This window comes from Strigops habroptila, chromosome 12 (genome assembly GCF_004027225.2).
Source record: "Strigops habroptila isolate Jane chromosome 12, bStrHab1.2.pri, whole genome shotgun sequence".
Classification (NCBI taxonomy): domain Eukaryota; kingdom Metazoa; phylum Chordata; class Aves; order Psittaciformes; family Psittacidae; genus Strigops; species Strigops habroptila.
The window spans coordinates 22,755,876-22,778,103 of NC_044288.2; the positions used below are offsets into that span (position 1 = coordinate 22,755,876).

The following is a 22,228-nucleotide window of genomic DNA, read 5'->3' on the forward strand; positions in this document are numbered from 1 at the left end:
GGGCGCGCAGCTCCGGCCCCTGCTGCCTCCTCGGGAGAGCTGGGGTGGGCGAAAGCGACGCTGAGCCCACACGGGCAGCCTCTTGCGGGACCGGGACCGGGCTGTCCCCGCCCATGGCCGCACCCCCCCACCCCGCCGGGCCCGTCCCGCGCAGCCGCGGGCAGCGGTGCAGGAGCGGCGCATGCGGCGTGCCGGAGCGAGCTGCGTTTGCGCGCCGCGCGCCCTGACGCAAGGCCGCTGCAATCGCCCTGCGTTTTATCCTGTCCGACCTTGAGTGCGCGGCCGCGCGCAGGACCCGGGCTGTCCCTCGGCGTGCCGGTGCGCACGGGGACCCTGCGGCGCTTGCGGCTCGCCCCGTTGCACGCCCGCTGAGGCAGCGGGTTCTCGCACAGCCTCAGGGAGGCATCACGCAGCCGCGGCCCGGGTGGTGATCGCCGAGCGGAGCGCCGAAAGCGAACGGGCGGATCAGGCGTTCATCAGGACAGCCCGCGCCGGGGGTCCTGCGGCGCGATATTCCCCCCCTCCCTGCCCGCGGCCCACGTGGGTGGAGGATTCCAGAAGAGCCGCGGCCCCGCGCAGCGCTCGTCCCGCCGCCGGCCCGCTCCGTGCCCCCGCCCGCCGCCGCCATGCTCAGCGCCAGCCGCGCCGCCGCTCGCCTCCCGTTGCTCCTGCCGCGCGGCGGCCCCGCGCCCGCCACCCCCGGCGTGGCGCAGGTGAGCGACCGGGGAGGCCCAGGACGGGATAAGGGAACGGAGGAGGCCTGGGGAGTCTGGGGGGTGCAGGGGGAGCGGGCTGCGGGGACGGCGCCGCCACCGGCAAATCCCGACCCCGGGGACGGGCCTAGGCCGCGCTCTGAGCGCGTTCTTGTTGGGCTGGCTGCGGTACCGGGCAGATGTGGAGTGAGCCGTTCATGGCGCAGCAGCGGCGGTGAGGAGGGGGCGGCGCGCCGGGAGCGCGGGCCTGCGCTTGCTCTCGGGGAGGTTTATCGTGAGGTCGCTCAGCTCCTCGCTCCGCGTGTGCGGAGACCTCGCAGGGGGAGCCTGCGGAGGACGATGCGGGCGCGGCCGCCCGGCCCTGCCGCTCGGTGCCGCGCAGAGCAGGCCGCGGGGCTGGGCACGGCGCTGGCCGGGCCCCGCAGCCTTCCCCGCTCGGGGAGCGCGGCCAGGCCCACCATCGCGAAGAGTTTGCGAAACAGCCGCGTCCCGGGGTGCGCCCGGGGGTGGCAAGGTCGTTAAAAACCCATTCTCAAAGCAGGAAAAGGGACAACGCTTCCAGAGGCCTCCAGGATACTGATTTGCATGTGCAAAGTTACGGCCACTGCAAAGAGAAGCTTTGGTTTTGCCTCAGAATCTCGGCTGCAGGTTCTTCAGGGCATGTAGTGGATCATTTGTTGCTGACCACGCATAAAGCTTTGAGAAGTGGGGTTAATCTTTACCTGCTGCTGCTCATTGAGAGCCGAAGGTTCAGTGTTAATTCACTCAGCTGTTTTTGGCTGGTAGCATGTTCTTAGGCTATTTTGTACGAGGGACATAGCTCGGTTCTGGTAATACAATGAGGAAGTGTAGTAAGTGCTTTTTTTGTGGCAGTTGGAATTCTGATTTCTTAGGTTTTGCTTAAGTTGTTAAAAATAAAACATTGCAGTAGGACCGTGTTGCTTCAGACGTTGTCAACCTTTGAAGGTCTTGGCTTGAAGATCACTCAGTGTTTAAAACTAAGTTTTCATTAGAACATCTTTATTTTACAGACATTCTGGAATGGCCTCAGTCAAAATGTTCTCAGAGCAGCATCTAGCAGAAAATACGCGTAAGTATTTCCTTGCTTTTTCATGTTTGGTTGATTGATGTTTATATATTGATGTTTATATTTCTCTTTCTGATACCAGAACTGATTACTGGAGTCAGAGACCGATTAACAGAGCAGAACCAGCAAGATAAAACTAGAACCTATGCAGATAACTTTTCTAAGGCTGTTTCTTTAGGTCTTGTTTCTCCAAGGGAAGTTTAAGAATTGTATTTTCCCCCTTCTCCCACCACCAGCAGCATCCACAGAATGTGGATTGTCGATGGTTTTTATTTAAAAAACAACAACAAAAAAAAACTTATCCCAAACGCTGATGGAACAAGTTGTTTTACACTGGCATGAAACAAGAGCGATGTGTGGCTCCATTTCACTACAGATAAAGTTTATTTCAAACAGCTTCTACATTTTAGACACTTGTTGTACTTGTTGCAAGATAACGTGAGAAGAGCAGCAGTTAATTGTGTAACTTAGTCAGATGATTCGTGGCTGGTGCTGATTCAGGACGCGGAATGGGAGATCTGTTTGTGTTAGGAAGACTGCCCAGTTCTGGTTAGCACAGAGAGACGAGATCACTGCTTTGGGTTATTTGAACTGGAGTTAGAGCCACCTAGGGAGTGAGTTAGGATCTTGGGGAGTGAGACACTGATATCCTGTTAATAAAGGTGGTCCTGCTTTGCCTTCAGTATGCTTTTTCCGTCCCAGAACATGTTTTTATTAAAAGGCAAGCCTGTTACTCAGGAGTTCTTTCTGGCCTTGAAGGAGCAATACACCCTTCCTAGAAAGGAGGAGGGGAAGGTTCAAATCTGTCTTGTGTAAGAACCACTCTCTTTCCCCAGAATGAATTTTTTGCTCCTCAGGATCAGATAGATGGTTATCTTTGGCTCTGGCTCAGAGAACCCTGCATGGGTTTAGTAATTTGTAACCTTTGTGTAATCTTCTATTTGTGCTAAGCAATGATAAATAAACCAATACAATTTATTATTAGTATTTTGACTCCAGGTGAACTTTTCCAAACAAGTTTGAACAGCAAAAGTAACCCAAAACAAGTCCTGTTTGTGTAGAGACAGAATTAGTTACAACTTTGTTTTATGTCAAAACTCTTAAGGGATGTTGAGATATTGCAGTAAAGCTTATTCTGGTGAAGAATATTATTTTATATCCTTATTTAAACAAGTGAGGATTTACCTATCGGTGATTTGATTGAAAACAGAGGCACAAGCTTAAATTCCTCTGTAAGTCAGCAAACACCTTGGGTCAGACTACAGTGTGTGTTCTTCAACATCTAGTGAAAAATCACTTTGTCCTGTCTTCAGGTTAGAAGGTTTTTTGCTATGTAGTCATTTTCCTTTAGTAGTAACTTTGTTTTCCCCATAATCTGCTTTACAGCTCAGAAGCAATTAAAGGTGCTGTTATTGGAATTGATTTGGGCACAACCAACTCCTGCGTGGCAGTTATGGAAGGAAAGCAAGCGAAAGTAAGTAAAAAATGAATACCACACACAATCCCAGACTGGGTTGGGTTGGAAGGGACCTTAAAGCTCATCCAGTTCTGCCCCCTGGCAGGGGAAGGGACACCTTCCACCAGTCCAGCATGCAGGAACATTTCTGGAAGTTGAATGTCCAGCTAAGTGCTCTCAGAGGCACTGGTTTTGATGGCACCCTGTCCTGTTTTTTCCATAGGTGCTGGAAAACTCTGAAGGTGCCAGGACAACCCCTTCAGTTGTTGCATTCACAAGCGATGGTGAGCGCTTGGTTGGGATGCCGGCAAAGCGGCAGGCGGTAACTAACCCCCACAACACCTTCTATGCCACCAAGCGTCTCATCGGGCGGCGCTACGACGACTCTGAAGTGAAGAAGGATATGTAAGTGAAGGGGGAGAGCAGTTCCACTCCCAGCAGGAACACACAAAACAATGCTATATAGCATGACTTGTTAGGTTTTAAAACACAAGCCTTTTCTGGCTGAAGTAGTTATGCCTTTGTGTCTCAAAGTTTCCTTGCCTGTATTCTGAGGGCTGTACTCTATCTTATTCCATTAGTTGCTGATCATCTTAAGGCTTTCAGAGAAGCAGAATAAAGCTTTGCTGATGCTCTGTGGGGTGGTCAGCATCTACCAAAGAAGACTTTTCTCGTTCTTGAGGGTGTTTACAATCAAAGCTGTATGATCATACCTAAGGCTTATGGTGAAATGATGTAGCAGTAGTAGTATATTGGTACTTCTGTGGCTCTCTGGATCTGAGGCCGCTGTTGGCAAGTTTAGTGTTCTTTGTCTAGAATTTGTACCTGTTTATCTGCTGATCCTAATAGTAGGGGGGTTGCTGTATCTGATACAGAAATTGAGTGTGGAATTCTGTTTTTCAGTAAGAATGTTCCATTTAAAATTGTCCGTGCCTCCAACGGTGACGCCTGGGTAGAGGCTCATGGAAAACTCTATTCTCCAAGCCAGATCGGTGCCTTCGTACTAATGAAGATGAAGGAAACTGCAGGTTGGTACAGCTTGGTCTTTGCCATCTGTGTGCCCAAGTATGTCCTTGGTGCTGGGGCATGGTAAATGGGCTGCAGCCATAAAGGCACTGTTTTGGGATGGGAATCATTCTGTAGCAGACCTTTCATGGGGCGGATTGTGGAAGGGTGCAGTGATGGGCTGTTAAAAAGCCTTAAGAAAGATCAGACGTTGAGATGCTGGAACAGATTGCCCAGAGAAGCTGTGGCTACCCCATCCCTGGCAGTGTTCAAGGCCAGGTTGGACACAGGGGCTTGGAGCAACCTGCTCTAGTGGAAGGTGTCCGTGCCCGTGGCAGGGGGTTGGAACTGGATGAGCTTTAAGCTCCCTTCCAACCCAAACCCTTCTATGATCAGTGCCTACCTCAATCTCTGATGTCTAGCAACACATTAGTGCTTTACTTAAAACATGCCTGTATCAGAATTGTGTATGGATTGAGTTGATACTCAATTTGAATTGAATTGAATACACATTCACTCAGAAGGGGGAGCTCCTTTTCCTTGTAAGCTGCAGTCCTTGTGCCTTCCTGGCTGCAGCTTGGGCTGTGGCAGCCAGGGGGTTGAGTGGCTTTGTTCTTACTCAGCTGCTAGATATGTATCAAGAAAGGGAGTGTTCAAGGGGCCCAGTTGTCAGGCTGAATGAATAGCTTCTTAGCCAGTGGTGACTTCAGATCTTCACTAGGGCAAAATATCCATTGGCTTGGAGAATTTTCTTTTTTCCCCTTTTCAATCCCTAGTGTGCGTTCTGGGGAAGCTGAGTATAATACACAGTTGCCCTCCACAACCTCCTTTGGTGAATGTGCATTCAGAGTTGGGTCCTGGGTTCTTGCTAAAGCTGCACCCAAGAGTAAAATACGAGTATGTGGTATGGGAGCATCTAGATGTGATGAACCTGACTTACTCCAAGGATGGTGTTCCTCTGCTTTAAGCAGGGGTCTGCTTCCTGTAGATCTGTTGGCCTTTGGCCTGGGTGCTGCATGAATTCAACTCTGGAATGACCTGGCTTTGCAAGCAACACAGAGGAAGGTTTGTGACCTTAAATTAGGGTGTAGTACAGATTTTTCCTGACTTCTTGTCTCAAATGCTTGTAAAGTTAGTACATGTATGTTATTTGTACGGTATAAATGTTACCGACAGAAGACTATAAATACGATGAAAATGAGTAAGTTTTAAGTGCATCACGTGTTGAATACTCCAAAGAAATGGAAACAACTTCAGCCTCACACACTAAAGAGATAAGTTAAGCTCTCACATGAGTTCTCACTCACTGGTGGCATCCAGTCACTGACTGAATTGCAGAGGTGCTTTACTGTTCTTTCAGAAGTCTACAAACTGCCATTGTTATGTGGAAGGACTTGATTCCTGCATGTCTCCCTCTGCATCTTCCCACAAAGCAGCAAGTTCTTGGGCAGCAAGCCTATCTTGTGCTTTTAGTTCAGGAAAATGACTTCAAACGACATAGCAACAACTTGGTAGCGTTCTTATTTGTCTCCTTTTTCTTGCAGAAAATTACCTGGGACATGCGGCAAAGAATGCTGTGATCACAGTCCCTGCTTACTTCAATGATTCTCAGAGACAGGTACTCGCCAAGCTGTAAGATTTTGGGGCTTATAAATTGCATTCAGTTTCTCTCAGTAGTCAGCACTCTTCCTCTTTTTTTCCTCAGGCTACAAAAGATGCTGGGCAGATCGCAGGCTTGAATGTTTTGAGGGTGATTAATGAACCAACAGCAGCTGCACTTGCCTATGGTCTGGACAAGTCTGAAGACAAAGTGTAAGTGCCTGTTCATTACACCTACCCTATGTTTAAATAAGTATGCTGTAATTTGCCTTGTAAATGCTTCTTCTGCTTTCTGTTCTTTAAAATCAGTGGTTGGAGTTCTGCCAGAGCAGGCTCACAGCTGTGAGTCAGCGCAGTGTAATGTCACCTCTGTTCCATGCCAACCGTACTTGTTAAAATGAGTTCATAACTTGCAGCTACAACTTCATTATCAAAGTGGAGTGTCAATTATCTTACCTGCTGGTGGCAGTGAGAGGTGTGGCTAAGGACAGCCTGGTGAGGGGCTGTCACCATTGGTGCTGAAGTGTAGCACAAGAAGTACGCTGAAGTTTGGTGGCTGGTGTCTACAGCTTGATCTTCTTCCCGACTGCATTCAGCCTCCTGTCTCTGTCCAGGGTGGTTCTACAAAAAAAGCAGGGGGGTTGTTACAGGTTTTGTATTTCTCATGTAGATTATAGTGCTGTGAAAGCCTCACATTTTGAAAAACATGTATCACAATGGTTCTGGTGTCCCTGCCCTTGTTACTGCATGTGAGCATGTCTTTTTGAAGAAGGAGGAACTGCCCTCTTTGAACTAATAGGCAAGGTTAAGCACTGTGCAGCACATCTTTCAGGGAATACTTCCATGTGGAGTATTTGAGGAATGCATACACGGTGTCATTAGTTTATTGCTGTCTTTAGAGAGGCTTTCAGCTTTAGTGGACAGCAAAATGAATTCTGCACACTTGATCTCCTGAGGAGAGTTATTTTCTAGCCACACAACTTTGGAAAGTCACGTGTTTCTGTGTCTGTTCTTGCAGTATTGCAGTCTATGATTTGGGCGGTGGCACTTTCGATATTTCCATTTTGGAAATCCAGAAGGGAGTCTTCGAGGTGAAGTCCACCAATGGTGACACTTTCTTAGGTGGAGAAGATTTTGACCAGGCTTTGCTACAGTATATTGTTAAAGAGTTCAAGAGAGAGGTAAGGTGTCTCATCAGAATTCACTCTTGTGTTACACTTTTGAAAGCCACTTAACTTCTATAGAAGAATGGGAATTTTCCTCAATTATTAGGACTTGGTTAGTCATCTGTCAGTTGAAATGTAAGAGTATTAGACACCTGTTAGCCTGGCTTCTGGTTCTTCCACTTGTTTTCTTGAGATGGAATATTCCTCTCCTGGAAAACACAGAATAGCAAGACTCCTGCCTTTTTTCCTCTACTGTAGCAGGACCAACTTGTACATATGCTGCTTGCTTCTGTTACTAAAAATCTGTGCTCCAATTGAATGTGTCAGCACTGATGCATACAATACAGGGTTGGCTGTCAGAAACTGCAGTGTAATTCCAACTCCTTTGCTAATTCAGTTTTCCCTTTATATTCCGTGTTGGAACAGCTTTTCCAAGCTTTAATCTGTAGTCTCCACTTCTAAAGCAGAGGGCCAGCAGATGCTTGTGAAATGCTAAACGCGTTTGCCAGAAGTGAGAGAGATCAGCAGAAGTGCACATATCTGGCTGTATTTCTGTAGACATCTTTACAGTCAAGAGTGATAGGAAGGTGAACTGCAGTGAAGAAAAGCTCTCCATGACTCCTGTGCAAAAGCTGAGAGTCTCTTAACCCCTATTGTTGTTCACTCAGATGGGTGTTGACCTGACTAAAGACAACATGGCCCTTCAGAGGGTGAGAGAAGCATCGGAGAAAGCCAAGTGTGAGCTTTCATCATCTGTGCAGGTAGGTGGCTGGGTTCAAAGCAGTCCAGTGGAATATTTTGTTACACTGAGTTGTGCATTATTTTTGTTTATGAAGGTCTATGAAATTGCTGCTTTTTCTTGCGGTGGCAGAACAAGCTTCCATGTAATCAAATGGCATCACTTTAAGACTGTTGAGGAGCAGTTAGTTGTCAGAAGCTGAGAATGTTAGTGGGTTCTGCCTTTCTTCTGGCACCATGTTTTCCAGTCTTGCAGGGAACATGGCCTTGTTCCCAACTTAGGTATTTCAGAAGTATGGGCATCAGGGGATTTAGCTGTAGCTGGTACTGCTGGGTTACTGGAAGTGCTTGCAGCTTTGTGCAAGCAGTTCCAAAGCTTGGTGCTACTCATTCCACTGAAAAAGCTAATGTTTCTAATAGGAAATAATTTCTATAAAAAAATCTTTACTTATTTGCTTATAGAAGTGTTGTTCAGACAATAGGCAATATATACCCCTTTCCTTTTTTTCCATCTGTTTTGTATATTAATGCAATCAAGCATGTCCTTTATTCACTACTGAATAAGGAGCTGCAGAAGCAGCAAGTTGGGGGTATAATAGTCTTGCCTAAGTGAAATTAAGGTCAATTATATAGTAATTGAAGTGGGGGCTCTGCCAGTTTCTAGGTTCTGAATAAACATTTTTTTTTTTATGGTGGTCTTTTTGTTGGCCAGTGGGGAGCTCATAGCAAGAAGTTTAGACCAGTCACAATGGATGCATAGTTCTGCCAGAGACATAGCAGGCTCTGTTTTACTAGCTCAAGAGTTGGCAAATGCAGTCTGTTCATACCAGGAAAAACTGGATTCCTTAACTCTTCAGCAGGGAAGGGAAAAACAACTTGCTTTTGGCCCTATTTCCCCTAGTATTTTTGACTATGCTTTATAAAGTGAATGCGCACCCCTAGTCAGTCACATGCATTTAGTTTAAGTTGTATAAACTTAATCTCTAGAGCTTAAACTATAGATGTGTTTAATGGCTTTGATTTGTAGTATCTTTTGATGTCAGCATGACTCAGCACTGGATGGTTTTGGTATAAGACTTGCTTTAAAAATCCAGCATGTGAATTTGTAAGATCATTCACAAATAGCCATAAAAAGTGGGGATTATGGTCTGGTGAACTGTGTGTTAAATGACAATGGACTGGCTGTTGAACATGAGTTATTTGTATTTAGAAAACAGTCATGAATTATTTCTTTCAAGTAAGAAATATGACCTCATATGAAAAGTCATTTGGCAAAACCGTCCGGAACTCTGATGATGGGCTTTCTTCTGTGTTGTGCTAAAGGAAGAGCATTAAGGTTGTCACTTGCAGTGTTTTACCTCTTGCCTCCTGCCTGTGACAGAAATAAAAAATCTCGAAATAACACGATATCGAAATTGGAACTGAACAGTTGTAACCATGAGATATGCAACCAAATAATTTTCCTGTCACTTGTCTGAAACATCAAACATAGAAGTATGCCTGCTGCCACTTAGAGACTGGGCTTCAGGCTGAACAGACACCTAAATGCTTCAGTACAGGCAGAACAGAACCTTAACTTGATCTAAAACCTGTATGATGTAGCTGCCTTATTTTCCATTCCTGGTTTTCACTCCGTGTCTATTTTTTGTGCAGACTGATATCAACTTGCCATACCTTACTATGGATGCCTCTGGACCAAAGCACTTGAACATGAAGCTGAGTCGCTCGCAGTTTGAGGGCATTGTAGCTGATCTGATCAAAAGGACAGTAGCGCCATGCCAGAAAGCCATGCAGGATGCTGAAGTCAGCAAGAGTGACATTGGTGAAGTCATTCTTGTCGGTGGCATGACCAGAATGCCAAAGGTATGAGATAAGTTCCTGTTACAGGCAAAACTGGCACAGCTACGCGCTGCTTCCTGTTGGGATGATCTGTGACAGAGGTTGGGAGTCTGATAACTTCAGAGCTCCAGCAGCTGAAGGCCCCCAGGAGCAGAGCAGATGTGCTAAGTAGTGACATGAAAGCAATGGCAAGGGCCTCTCTCATCCCGTTTAACTAGTTCAGCTTGGATCTGGGGGCTGAGTTGCGCTTTACAAAGACAACTGGGCGGTATCAGGAGTTGAAAATTCAGCTTGGCTTTCTGATGTGGACTGAACAGGAGCAGCGCTGTTCAGGTACACAGGGTGTCTTCTCTTGTTATGGACTTCAGTGTGTGATAAAGGTACACTTCAGTGACAATAACCTATCAGCAATCTTTACTTTCCAGTGGATTTCTTCCCCTGTGTAGAGCACTTACAGCTAGCTGTGAAGTGCAATGAGCACTTTGCTCAAATCCCATGAGCAGAAATGGCTCTGTTACCTGCTGGTTGCACATACTCGGCTGCTGTTTGAGGCTGGATCTTTTCAAGCATATTTAACTGGCTGTTCCAAACACTTGTTACCTAACACAGGGCCCTTGTATTCTGTGGTGGTAAGCACCAACAGGTAACCTAGAAGCTTGCTCTGCAGACATGCACCATCTTGCAGGTAAGGTGCTGTCTGCCAGTGATTTACTGTTCTTGTTCATAGCAGTGCAGACTGCTGCTTAGCTCTCCTGGAGTCAGAGCTGAACGGGTGTGTGCACTGCTCCCTTCAAGGGTACAGCTTGTCCTTTATTGCAGAGATCATCAAAATCTCATTCCATAGGGATTTGTCAGGCTTGGGTTGCTTGCTGTTAAGATTTGTGGTTTGCAGGTCCTTTTCTAGGATAGTAGGTGTGCACATGGTCCTGCTTGGGGTTGATTTGGGATTTGGTGGTCGGGTTTTTTCCTCCCTGTGTTCAATGAGCCTGGTGGCTGGAGGTGATATTAATGTGTGCAGAAGGTCACCCAGGCAGGGGAACCAAGATAAACAGAAGCTGCTGCTCTGGCCAAAGCTCAGGTGGGGTAACTGTGCTATACCTTCTTGAAGTCCCTGCTGTTCCAGCTGGATAAGGGAAAAGTGGCATAGTTAACGGCATATAAAGTCCTGAAAAACACTTCTGGAAGTGGGAAAGCCTTTCCTGAAACATGATGTGTTCTTTGGGGGTGGAAGACAGTACTTAAATACTGACTTTATTTTGTATTATTGTTATTTTTACTTTTTTACGCCTTATTTTTAACCCCTGGCATCTGTGGCTTTGAGCTTACATCAGGCTTTCCTGAGTGCCTGTAGTTACAGCTCTGGCTCCAAAGCAGTGCTGATGGCATTGCACTGAGCCTTCTCCTGTGTACACTGTGTTCACTTCCCCTGCTAGGAGTCGAATGTGCCTTCTTTGGAGCACTCACGTGGCTACTGCTCCAGGAAACGTACAGTGGGTGTTAGAAGTAATGTTTCTTTTGTACTGTAAAATGTGCCTCTAGAGGGAAAGACTTGCACTTAATTATATGCTGATACAGAAAGTGTCTTCCCCTGCAATGAACACTCTCAGCAGATGCTTCTTGGCTTAAGTGCAGAGGAGTTGGACTTCTGCTTACAGCAGTTTTCCAGGCTCACCTGTGCCACGTGTGCCTGACAAGTGTACTTGGAGCAGAGGGAAGCTGCGAGGGGGAACCAAGTCCCACACCTTCCTCTTGCAAGGCAGAGGAGTGGACTACTGAGCTGTGCTCTCGTGCAGACGCCTGCCTGCATTCCCTTCTAGACACTTCAGTAGTAGATCTGTTGCAATCATGAGCACATCCAGCCAAAAGGGCAGAGCTAATAGCCCAGCTCAGGCTGACGTAGCAAATCTACTTCTGGGGAAACAGCCCATTAAGTAAAAAGTTTGAAAATATTGCACTTCGTACATTTTTCTTTTAGTTTTTTCTCCTCCCCTTTATTACACACAAACAAGATGAACCATCCTTTTGCTCTGTGTGTGTTTTACCTTCCCTGTGCTCTGCCTCCACAGCTGCCTTGTCCTTGGCAGCTCTGTTCTGCCTGCTGTTGGCTTGTACATGTTCCTGGGGAGCAGTCCTTGACTCCTGCTTGATAAGCATGGAGTGATCCCTGCTTGGCTAGGAAAGGACTGATGTAAGTTAACTTGCAGCTGGCAAACTTGATTGCAAGGACGTCTCCAGAGAAGGGGTTGTCTAGGCTGAAATGAGTGCATTTAACAGAGTGCATGGAAGATGGGGAATTAGGGAACAGTTCCAAACCTGAAGCTTAGTGTCTTTGTCATGCCACAGGGTTATGTGGCAGCAGAAGCATAAAGATACAAACCTTTAGCCAAGGTGGCGTGTTCTTGTGGCCACAGCACTGAGTGGTGATGGTTCACTCTTCATCTGAGCTGTGCTTTCTCTCCATTCAGGTGCAGCAGACTGTACAGGATCTGTTTGGCCGTGCTCCTAGCAAAGCTGTTAATCCTGATGAAGCTGTTGCTATTGGTGCAGCTATTCAAGGTGGTGTGTTAGCTGGTGACGTTACTGACGTGCTGCTGCTGGATGTAACTCCCCTCTCCTTGGGGATTGAGACACTGGGAGGTGTCTTCACAAAGCTCATCAACAGGAATACTACCATACCAACAAAGAAGAGCCAGGTACAAACTGACTCTAGATGGGTGGGTCTTTGGTGGTGGTCTCAAACACCGAGTGAAGGCTACCCAAAGCATCCCAGTAGATAGTCTTGTCTCCTCCTCATCTGGCAAGGAAAAACAGCACAGAAATTAGGTTTAATGCCAGCCACTGAGTATCTCTGATGATTAGTGTGCCTAAGAGAGGAGGTGAGTTGAGTTAATGTGTACCGACGTACCTCAGGATGTCTGCGGCTTGGTCAGGGTTGCAGTCTGTGTGCCATGATGTTAACTGTCAACACATCATTCTGAAGAAGAATTGTGTGGAGACCTTCTGTAACTGAGCACCACGCTCCTTTGAGACCACCTTTCTTGGGCTGCGTGCCTTGAAGGGATTACTTTTTCCCCTGTGTTGTACAGCCCTAGTAGGCTTGGGTGTGATCCTTTCTTTGCCTTGTCTGGCTCTGCTAGTGTGTGCTCTTAGTGATAACCCTGGTTCTGGCTGGGGTGTGGGGCTGTGTCAAGAGGAAACGTGGCTGGCTGCCACTGGAGCCCGCTGCTGGGTGGCATGGCCAGTCTGTGTGTGTTCAAGTGCATGTAGGACAAAATGCCAGCGAGCTTGGCTGTTGCAAGTCTTGATGCCTCAGTGTTTTGTCAGAGGAACAGGGGAAAAACAAGCATGTAATGGTTCTTTCTCTCTTTCAAGTAGCTTTTCTTCATTCCTTGTTTAGTCAGCTTGTAACTGCATCAGTTCATGTGTTGCAAGTTACTAACTATCCAGTAACTTTCTGTTCCTTTTCCATAGGTGTTTTCCACAGCTGCTGATGGGCAAACACAAGTGGAGATTAAAGTATGCCAGGGAGAGAGAGAGATGGCTAGTGACAACAAACTTCTTGGCCAGTTCACATTGGTACGTTGGCTACTCAGTCTTCATGACCTTAGACTTGACTTTCAGAGCCTTCTCCATTTCAGCTGCCCCCTGAAGGCAGTGTTGAGGCAGAGTCATCTTACAGAAGACACTTCACCCTATTTGTAGTAAAAAAGCAGCCTCTTTAGGCATAGCCTAGTTCTGGGACAGCCTTTCAGCAGCAGGAGAGCAACCAGCATTTAATATGGAGCTCAGACAATTCTCAGTAGTCTTATGTGGCAAAGGGTCTACTGCACCATGACGGCCTGGTCAACTAAAAGGGCTGTCTTTACTTCTGGGCACAAAGAGCTCTGTAGTACCAGGCCTGTGCAGCAGATAACCTGAATCTGGCCTTTTCCTCTGGTGTTGCAAAGACAAGACTTGGAGCAGGCACTGTGATACCTGCAGTCCCCAGGATAGCCCATTTCTAGCCTGGTACTGTGGCTACCTGGCTGCTTACACAGAATTGGTTTGGTCAGTGTTGGCAAAGTTTGGCACCATTATAACTGTCCAAAATTGCTGTTGATAGGAAGAGCCCCACAAAAAAGAAGGGCCTTGCCTTTTCTTTTGCACTTTTGAGGGAGGCTGTACTACCTGTCATTCTCTTGAAATGGTTGCCTCAGAGGTAGTCAGTGAAGTCTATTTATGTCCAGAACTGAGGAAGTAGATCATCCAGCCATGTCCATGGAAGAGGGGCTTGTTTAGAAATAAAGCAGAACCTGTTTCACCTTGAAACCAAACCTGGGGCTACCTCTCTTGGTTTCTGTGCACTTGTCCTGGGTAGAAATCTGTATCCTGTTAAATCACTCAAGATACTACAATCACCACATGATGCCAACAGGTATGTAGAGGATTTGGCCCTGGGGGTTAGTTAATAGTTGATTTGAGCAACCTGGTCTAGTGGAAGGTGTCCCTGCCTGTGGCAGGGGGTTGGAACTGGATGAGCTTTAAGGTCCTTTCCAACCCAGACCAGTCTGGGATTCAGCTGACAGATCACCAAGATAACATGCCCAACCTTGGAGCCTCGTACCTTGAGCTCGTGTTCGTGTGGGAGCTAATGGCAAAGTACTTCTCGTTCTCAGGTTGGGATTCCTCCAGCACCACGTGGAGTGCCCCAGATTGAGGTCACTTTTGACATTGATGCTAACGGTATCGTTCATGTGTCAGCCAAGGACAAAGGCACCGGCCGCGAACAGCAGAGTAAGTGCTCTGGGATGCTGCCTAGGGAGGAGGAGGAGGAGGAAGGGTGTGGAGCAGTGATGGTGCCATAGCATGCTGGGCACTGAGGGGAACACTGAGTGACTCCAAAGGTAATGGGATGCTGCCATGATGGGCATCCCACAGGTCAGGGGTGGAGACTGTGCAGCATGTTATTTGGTGAAGGGTAAGGATGACACAAGCAATCTGTTGCCAGCCTAGCATAGATGTGGTTGAAGTTATCTTAGCCTTAGAGCTTCCTGGAAGGGGAGCAAGGCTTACTGCAAAACAAACTAGGGAAAGGAAGAAGTGACAACTGACCTGTAATTTCATTTCAAGGAAGTACAGCTTCTGTAAACACATAGCACTGTTAGCCTGCTGACGGAGACTGCCACTGATGGATGCTTTCACCTTGCACCTTAGGCAGAATATGCATCTGCCTTTACTAAGGAAGTCCTCGCTGGCAGGGTTTTACCACAGTCTAAGTCATTTTGCACTCTGTGATGGTTCTTTCTTGGCCTTGCTGTCGCTGTGATGGCTATAGCAATCTTTCAGCAGAGTGCAACTGTTCCCTGGGGTTCCCTGTATGGATCAGCTGCGCCTCAGTCCCCAGAGGTGTTTGTGGAGCAGGGCTCCTGCTGCCTTACTGGGTGTCCTGTCTCACTGGGGAGCTCGGTGCAATGACATTCTGCCCTACGTTATCCTGAAGGGACAGAAATCAAGGTTTGGGAATCCAACACCTTGCACAAGTTGTTCTCGAGCTGTGCTCCTGGGCATGCTGCTCCTTTGGGAATGCCCTCTGCTAATACAACAAGAGATTGCTGTCTGTGGCTGCCTGCATGAAGGTGCCAGCTTTTAGGAGAGAAATCAAATTAGGAAGATCTCAGTTGAGTTCAAGGCATGGCACATACGGATGAGCAGATCAGCCCTGTGCCAAGACCCTGTTTTGTTTCTAATTACTCCATAGCAGAGGACTTGAAATCCAAGTATTCTGAAGCAGCAGGTATATTGCCTAACCACATTGTTCATTTTCAGCCATTTTGTCTGGCAACCTCTCTAAATGGCAGGGGGCTTGGGGACTTGAAGCTGTTACTATACTTTGCTCTGTAGTGCAGTGAAATGTTAGGCCCAGTGTTCTGGGGTAACAACAGAGTTGACATTTTCTAGAGCTCTGTTGTGGGCTCAGAACATTCATTGGAACCATTTGTAGATTCCTCTGATACAAAATAGATCTCTTATGCCTCAAACTGGGAAGCTTCTATACAGCCTGTCAGTTGTTTCTTGGAGGCAACCACCTGAGCAATCAAATGCATGCTCCATTCAAGAAAAATACTGTTAGTTGTATTGGCAACTTGAAGGTATATGCTGCTCTTCAGCATGCTGCCTGGCTTTTGGCAGAAATCTGTTACCAAACCCACACTGCTTGTTACTTTGATTTCCTTGTATGTTTTTGATGGGTGGCAGCCTTTTACCTCTGAATAAACATCTCCTAATATTAGGCAACCAGGATTTTTTAGCTCCCTGTATGCAGACATGGTCCTAACTATAAAGCTGAGCTGCTCATCCCACATCTGCACCCAAAGGAAACGTGTGTGTAGTGTTTATTCAGGGTTATGTACCACTGACAAATACTGTGTAGAAAACTTCTAATAAGGATCTCGATGCATCCTTTTTTGGACTTTGTGATATCCTAGATGTTAGTCCTCTCTTTTGCAATGGAATTATGCTTTACTGCAGAAATTAGCTTAAATCTAGACTATATTTTTTGACACTAATGGAGGAGACAAAAAAAGGGGAGGATGTTAAGAGCCTGCCCATAGAATCACACCATGCTCACTTAAGGGCAGAGTGAGGGGCTGGGTGGGGAGTGTTGTCTTATCCTGCGACTAGCCTGGGCTGCTTTCCAACAGTGAAAGGAGTCTCTGTGCCCTGGTAAAACAATTCCTTCTGTTTGGATTTTGTTGCTGGTTGGGGTTTTATTAGTTCTGTGAGTTTAACCTGCTAGAGTGCCCTTTGGTTTGAGGGGCTTTGTGTGCACATGCACTTTCCAGGAGGACTGAAGAATGGTCAAAGTGATTTGCAGACCAGTGGGCAGAGCTGGGGAGTTCATAGATCTAAGATGTCAGGCTTTTATCTTGCCAGCAGCATCACTGCCTCTTCAAAGGCTGTCTTTGTACTGTACTGCCCAGGAGGTCTTCACAGGTGCAGATTCCCTGAGCAAAACCGCTGCTGTTGAGAGGGTTTGGGAAATAACCTTGGGAAATAACTTCCTTTCTTCAAAGATGAGAGGACATTATTAATGCTTCTTCTCTAATGCAGTTGTTATCCAGTCTTCTGGCGGCCTTAGCAAAGATGAAATTGAGAACATGGTGAAGAATGCAGAGAAATATGCAGAGGAAGACAGGCGAAGGAAGGTAACGTGATTGTTCTGGTACCCTCCAGCTAGTGGGTACCTGCTGGTTATTGCCATTCTGTGCCATTGACTGTGCCTGCCTTTGAAGGAGCTGCAGGCTCTGGTCTGGATAGTCTTGAGCTGTTTGCTTGTGCTGTTACCTGAATATCTGCTTCCTTATATTCAGTTTACACTCCAGAGATGCACTGTGGTGTATGCAGGGGCATTTGGATCTTGAGTATGCATTGGGTGACTTGCCCTGTTTGACTAGCACTTTAACTCCTCCCTGAAGAATTCCTGAGATGTGGAGGCAGCAGTAAGCAGACTCACCTGCCTATTACTCATAGCAAAGAGCTTTGCAGCTCTAGTTATGCTTTTTGTCATCAGTGCTCTTCACTGTCCACCTGCCTGTTATCTTGGCTGTTGATTTGAAGCTAGCCTGCTGCAGCTGGGTTCTCACAGTGATGTTCCATTTAAATGGAGGCAGTATGGGGATATTTAACCTACTTTCTCTGGGAGAGTTGACTTTAAAGCTTAATTTATACAACCTGCTAAGCAAAGCTGCACCTCAGCCTCTTTGTAAGTGGGAAGTTGCTTTGCTTAGTGCTCAAAGTCTCACTGTGGCATCTCGACTGCTGTATTCATCTGAGCACAGCAGTTGCCCTCAGTGCAGGTGGAGCCATCAAGAGGGGTTTGAAAGCCTCACTGACTTGGTCAAGAAGAGACTGACACTTGACATGACTGAGTGACTGAACCTGTGATATACAAAGGATTAATAGTTGGAACTAATTGGTTTGATGAGGGTAATGCTAATGAATTATGCTACTAAATATAGAGCACTGATTTTTAAGCAGACACAACACAGGCCTGCTCTGGGATATGGCACCAGTGTATGTTTAACACTTGCTAAAGCTGGCGCACTGGATTGATAACTTTGTGTTCTCCTGCTCTGTAGAAACCTGCCTGAGGTGTCCAGGCAGTGCTGTAAATCTCACCCGCAGTGCTGAAGGGATCAGAAGAGGACTGAAGGGGAGAGTGCATGGAATAAATTCCCATGAAGCAGCATCTCCTTGCTTCAGAACCCCTACAGCCACAAAGCACTGGCTTATTAACAGTTGTAGGTTAGATGGAGCTGGTATTTGTTACCTAGCACAGTGGGGGTTTTCCACTGTTGAGATGCTACAAGCACTTCTAATAAGGGGATACGAATAAAACAATCCAGTTTTAGTTGTCTCTAGTGCCCTCGTTGCTGAAGAAGCTTATTTACCAAAAGCTTTGTGCTTTCCTGAGGAGCAGAGCAGAGAGAGCTGTGCTGGCTCTGCAGTTGCTGGCTTTTTCAGCGTGCCAGCAGTCATGCTGCATTAGTTTGCTTCTACTTCCAGGGAAGTGAGTTTGAATGTGAAAGCATGAGGACTGGCTTGCACAGACTGCCTGGGCTTTCTGGTGCCAGCAGTGCATCCAGATACGCTTTGCTTGCATTTCTCCTTGCCATTAAGAAGGATCCTGGGTGGGAACTAGAATGGAGGTTGGCAGTTTGGGGAAAGAAATATCAGCTGTCACATACACAGCTTGTGTCGCCAGTGATGCGTGCAGCAGGCCCTTACAAGCTTTTTTACCCAGGAACGTGTGGAAGCTGTGAACATGGCTGAAGGCATCATCCACGATACAGAGTCTAAGATGGAGGAGTTCAAGGACCAGCTGCCAGCAGATGAGGTAGGTAGCTTCTGATCCTGTAATGGTAAAGGAGGTAAGATTCCTTACTAAGTCTTTGCTCAAACTCTCACTTAACTCACGGCTGGCTCTGACTGGCAGCACCAACTCTGCCTATTTCCATGCCATGGAAAGACAGCACAAAGCAAAGTCACTGACTTCTGCTTTTTGCACTTGATGGGTGGGGTGAGCATGGCTGATGGGAGGGTGTAAGGACATACTTAGAACAACGTGGTTTAGATAAGAGCAAATATCCTATTTCAAAGTGCAAGTTCAGTGTCACTGGAGATCTGAGAGCCCGGGAAGCTGTTAGTGAAAGATTTCTGCGTGAATTATGTCCTTGGCTTGGCCTTGTGGTGGTTTGATAAGAGCTGTGCTGTAGCAAGAGGAGAGTTTCTCTCAAAAGCTGGAGTTGATGAACAGTGCCTACCCGAGTATTAGCAGAGGGACAAAGGGGCTCTGTGGTCCCAGTGGTACATAGACAGCACCCAAGAACTCAGAGGTTCTTGGGTTCAGAAAATCCACTTAACTCCGATTTTTCTTTGATTGGAGTGAAGTGGATGTTTAGTATCAAGAGGGTGCTTTTCACACCACTAAGTGACAGTTTAATGTCTGCATTATGTTTTTCAAAAGCCAAGTTAAAAACAGAATGCACAATCTTCAGATTAACAAGTCTCAGAAGCAGAATGAAAGGGCTCTGAGGGGCAATGTGAGGCACTTGAGGGAACAGGATTACAGTTTATTGGTAAGTAGCCTCTGATCAGTTTAAATGCTGTTTTTTGAGCCCACGTTCTCTCTCTAGGATGGATATTGGCTGACTGGGGTTATGATCACTGGCATTTTCTCTCACAGCATCACAGAGTCTAAGTTTCTGTTCCCTGCAGGGACTGCAAGGATTTTTTAGGGGTGAATATAAAGGCAAAGCAGGCAGCGGTGCTTGGAAGACACCCTGTGCTGTCTGGGTGGAAATGTGGCCTGACACAGAAGGCATTGATCGCATTCCCCTTCCTGTGGGTCTGTGTAAGAGCTCTGCCCACGGTTTGCCTGGGAGCTGCTGAGCAAGCGCTGCTGCAGAGCTGTCCCCCAATAACCTGCCTTCTCCAGCCTGCCCCTCGCAGCGTGCCAGGCTGACAGAGAACTGCCAGACCACGGGGAGGCTTTGGCAGATGGCTGCAGCGGCTGGGAGGAGAGCGTATTGCTTTGGTTTGTCTCTCTGCTCCTTCTCCCACGTGCAACAAAGGGATTAAACAGGGTGGCAAACAGCCTTATGCGTTGGCTTTCTGACAGTGCCTTAAATATAGCTGAAAACCAGCTTTCTTTTCCCTTTAGCCTGGCTCCTGGGCTGACTGACGCGCTGGTGGGGTGTGCCAGGGAGAGCAGCTCTCCTCCTTGGCGGGCTCTTCTCTCTCTGCAGGGCTTTCTGTCCTTGGCACCTCTGCTGAGACAGCAAACAAGGGGACCGATTAATGCCAACTGTGGCACATTTAGTGATGTGGACAGGTGCCCATTGGGAACTGAGCACAGTCCTAGTCCCTGCAGACCGTGCGGCTCAGTCTGAGACTGAATTTCATGGCTTCTGGCAAACAAAAATGGTAGTTTTGCTGTGGCCAATAGGTGTGTGAAACAACAGTGAACAAAGTGCAGGATTTCATCGTGGTTTTTGTGTCTTATTTGCAGTGCAACAAATTAAAGGAAGAAATTGCTAAAATGAGGGAACTTCTGGCTCGTAAAGATACTGAAACAGGAGAAAACATCAGGCAGGCAGCAACCAGCCTGCAGCAGGCTTCCCTGAAACTCTTTGAAATGGCATACAAGAAGGTAGGTTCATGGTCACTTCCATCTTACAGCCCTCAGATGGGGAGGGGTGGGTTGGGACACCAGACACGTCAGTTGAAGCTGCGCTTGGAGGTAGCACCGAGTCTCAGCACAGCTTCTTCTGGGTGACACTTGCTGCCGGGGCAGCTGTAGGTCAGGTAGGGTTGAAGGCCTGAAGGCTTGCCCATCCTGCCTGCCAGGCAGTGTGTGATGTTACTGTACAGTGTTACATGGGAAAGAGCTGGAAGCTCCTAATCGGAGCATCAAGAGCACAGACAGGGCTTTCCCCTAAGTGTGTAGGGTGCCTAAGGAAGTAAAGTAACTCCTGGGCTTACTATAACGATGCCTGTAAAACAGGTTTCCTGTTCAGTCTGCCTAAATTACAGTAGTAAGGCCAGCAGGGTTTCATTCCCAGTCTCCATCCCCATGAGAGGTGCCCAGTTGGTGCCCAGGGGAGCCTCCCAGGGTGGCAGCAGCACGTGCTGCCTTGGGTGACCTTGGTGGTGCTAAGCTGTCCTTGCTGTGGAAAGCTGCTTTTCTGATGTCAAACTGAAGATGTTCAGTGCTGCAGTGTAAGCCCATTACGTCCACTGGGAAAGCATCAAGAATGGGAAGATAATATCCTTCCTTGTAGTAAGTCATGCAGAGATGAAGATTTTGTCCGTTCTCTAGTGGACAATCACCCTTTTCACTGAAGGAAGGGCTTCTTCAGTCTAGAACTGACCTAAGCAGCTACCTGGGGGGCAAAAAAGAGTCTAGGAGAAGCATTTTGTTGTTACCTCGACTAATAAGCCAACTCTTTCACAGATGGCCTCTGAACGAGAGGGTTCTGGAAGTCCAGGGGATCAGAAGGAAGAGAAGCAATAAGAAGTCTCTGTCTTGCCTTGACTAGAGTATGAAGAAGAGGTTGATTTTCTTGACGCTTGGGAGAGAAGGGACCTTCCTGAGCAGCAATGGGCAGAATTCAGACTTACTGTGTTTTTGCAGTATTCTATATATAAAATTCTTTAATGTATAAACTTAGTGATGTGTCTGCTAGGTAAATTGTCACTTGATGAAATTTAATTCATGCCAGACAAAGTTAGGTCTCAACCGAGGCACCTGGGGACTCGCTGATCATATATTTCTGATACTTGCCACAATGGTGTACTAAATCTGATCTCCAAGTCTGGAAACCATGTCACTAAATTGAAAGGTGGAGATGGAAGTCCTGCTGGAACTGGGGGGAGAGGAACACCAGCATGGACCCTGCTTGTGGATGTGAGTACTTGTGAGCAGGTGGTGAGGCCTGTGAGCAGCAGTGATGAGGCTGGTTCCATTGCTAGAGAACATTGAGAGCTGCAGCTAGGCTAGTGCCCTTCATTGGAAGGAGAGGGGTTACTTCAAACTTAGCTTGTAGCATCATTTCTTATGAAAGAGGCTTTGTGGAAGTTAATACCTTGCTTGTCTGAGCCTTCTGCTCCATCCTGTGTCTGTTCTCTGCTTATGGTAAAACAATTTCCTTGATAATAAAACTGTTACTGGATCCATTCTGGATTTTTTTAAAATAAAAGCAGAAAAGTGTCCAACATGGAGTTCTTGGTATCCTGGCCTTCGATGGAGAGCATAAGCATGTCAGTTGCCTGAATGCCCCTGGGGGGAGGAAGCAGCCAGCTTCATTCATGTGCAAAAAGAAGGTACAAAGAAGGTGTCTGGTGGCAGGTTAGTGTCTGTCCCTTCTGTGAGTGTCACCACTGTGCCTCCTACAGCTGCCTGGGAGCCCTGTTGTGATGGACTGTAGCTGTGGGACTTCATCTTCAGGCACTTTGTGCTCAGACTCAACCTTCTGACACAGACTTGGATCAGCAGTTGCCCACTGCTGCTTGTAGCAACCAAATCTTCCAAGGAGGTGCAGTCTTCTTGCCACCATAATACTACTTTGTTTCTCCTTTCCCCCCC

The 22,228-nt window shown here is 47.2% G+C and overlaps 1 protein-coding gene, 1 long non-coding RNA gene and 1 other non-coding gene across 4 annotated transcripts; 2 read left to right on the plus strand and 1 right to left on the minus strand.

Moving 5' to 3' along the window:
• Positions 1-209: 209 nt before the first annotated feature.
• On the plus strand, positions 210-21,864 carry HSPA9 (heat shock protein family A (Hsp70) member 9). Of its 2 annotated transcripts, XM_030505216.1 has the most exons (17): positions 210-713; positions 1,745-1,803; positions 3,187-3,274; positions 3,480-3,661; positions 4,160-4,284; positions 5,806-5,879; positions 5,967-6,073; positions 6,879-7,041; positions 7,695-7,787; positions 9,418-9,627; positions 12,069-12,296; positions 13,075-13,179; positions 14,259-14,376; positions 16,693-16,787; positions 18,386-18,478; positions 20,153-20,293; positions 21,098-21,864. In XM_030505216.1, the coding sequence occupies exons 1-17, from the start codon at positions 627-629 to the stop codon at positions 21,155-21,157; spliced, it is 2,028 nt and encodes a 675-aa protein (XP_030361076.1). In that variant the 5' UTR covers positions 210-626; the 3' UTR covers positions 21,158-21,864. The 2 variants fall into 2 exon arrangements, with proteins under 2 accessions (XP_030361076.1, XP_030361077.1); XM_030505217.1 differs by lacking the exons at positions 210-713; positions 1,745-1,803 and adding an exon at positions 1,861-1,965 and having other exon boundaries at positions 3,192-3,274.
• On the minus strand, positions 5,954-9,525 carry LOC115616206. Its single transcript, XR_003994231.1, has 3 exons — positions 9,439-9,525; positions 9,016-9,136; positions 5,954-6,481 (listed from the first exon to the last, which is right to left on the minus strand). It is a non-coding gene; the product is annotated as an uncharacterized LOC115616206 (long non-coding RNA).
• On the plus strand, positions 12,547-12,618 carry LOC115616220. Its single transcript, XR_003994244.1, has one exon. It is a non-coding gene; the product is annotated as a small nucleolar RNA SNORD63 (small nucleolar RNA).
• Positions 21,865-22,228: the final 364 nt, after the last annotated feature.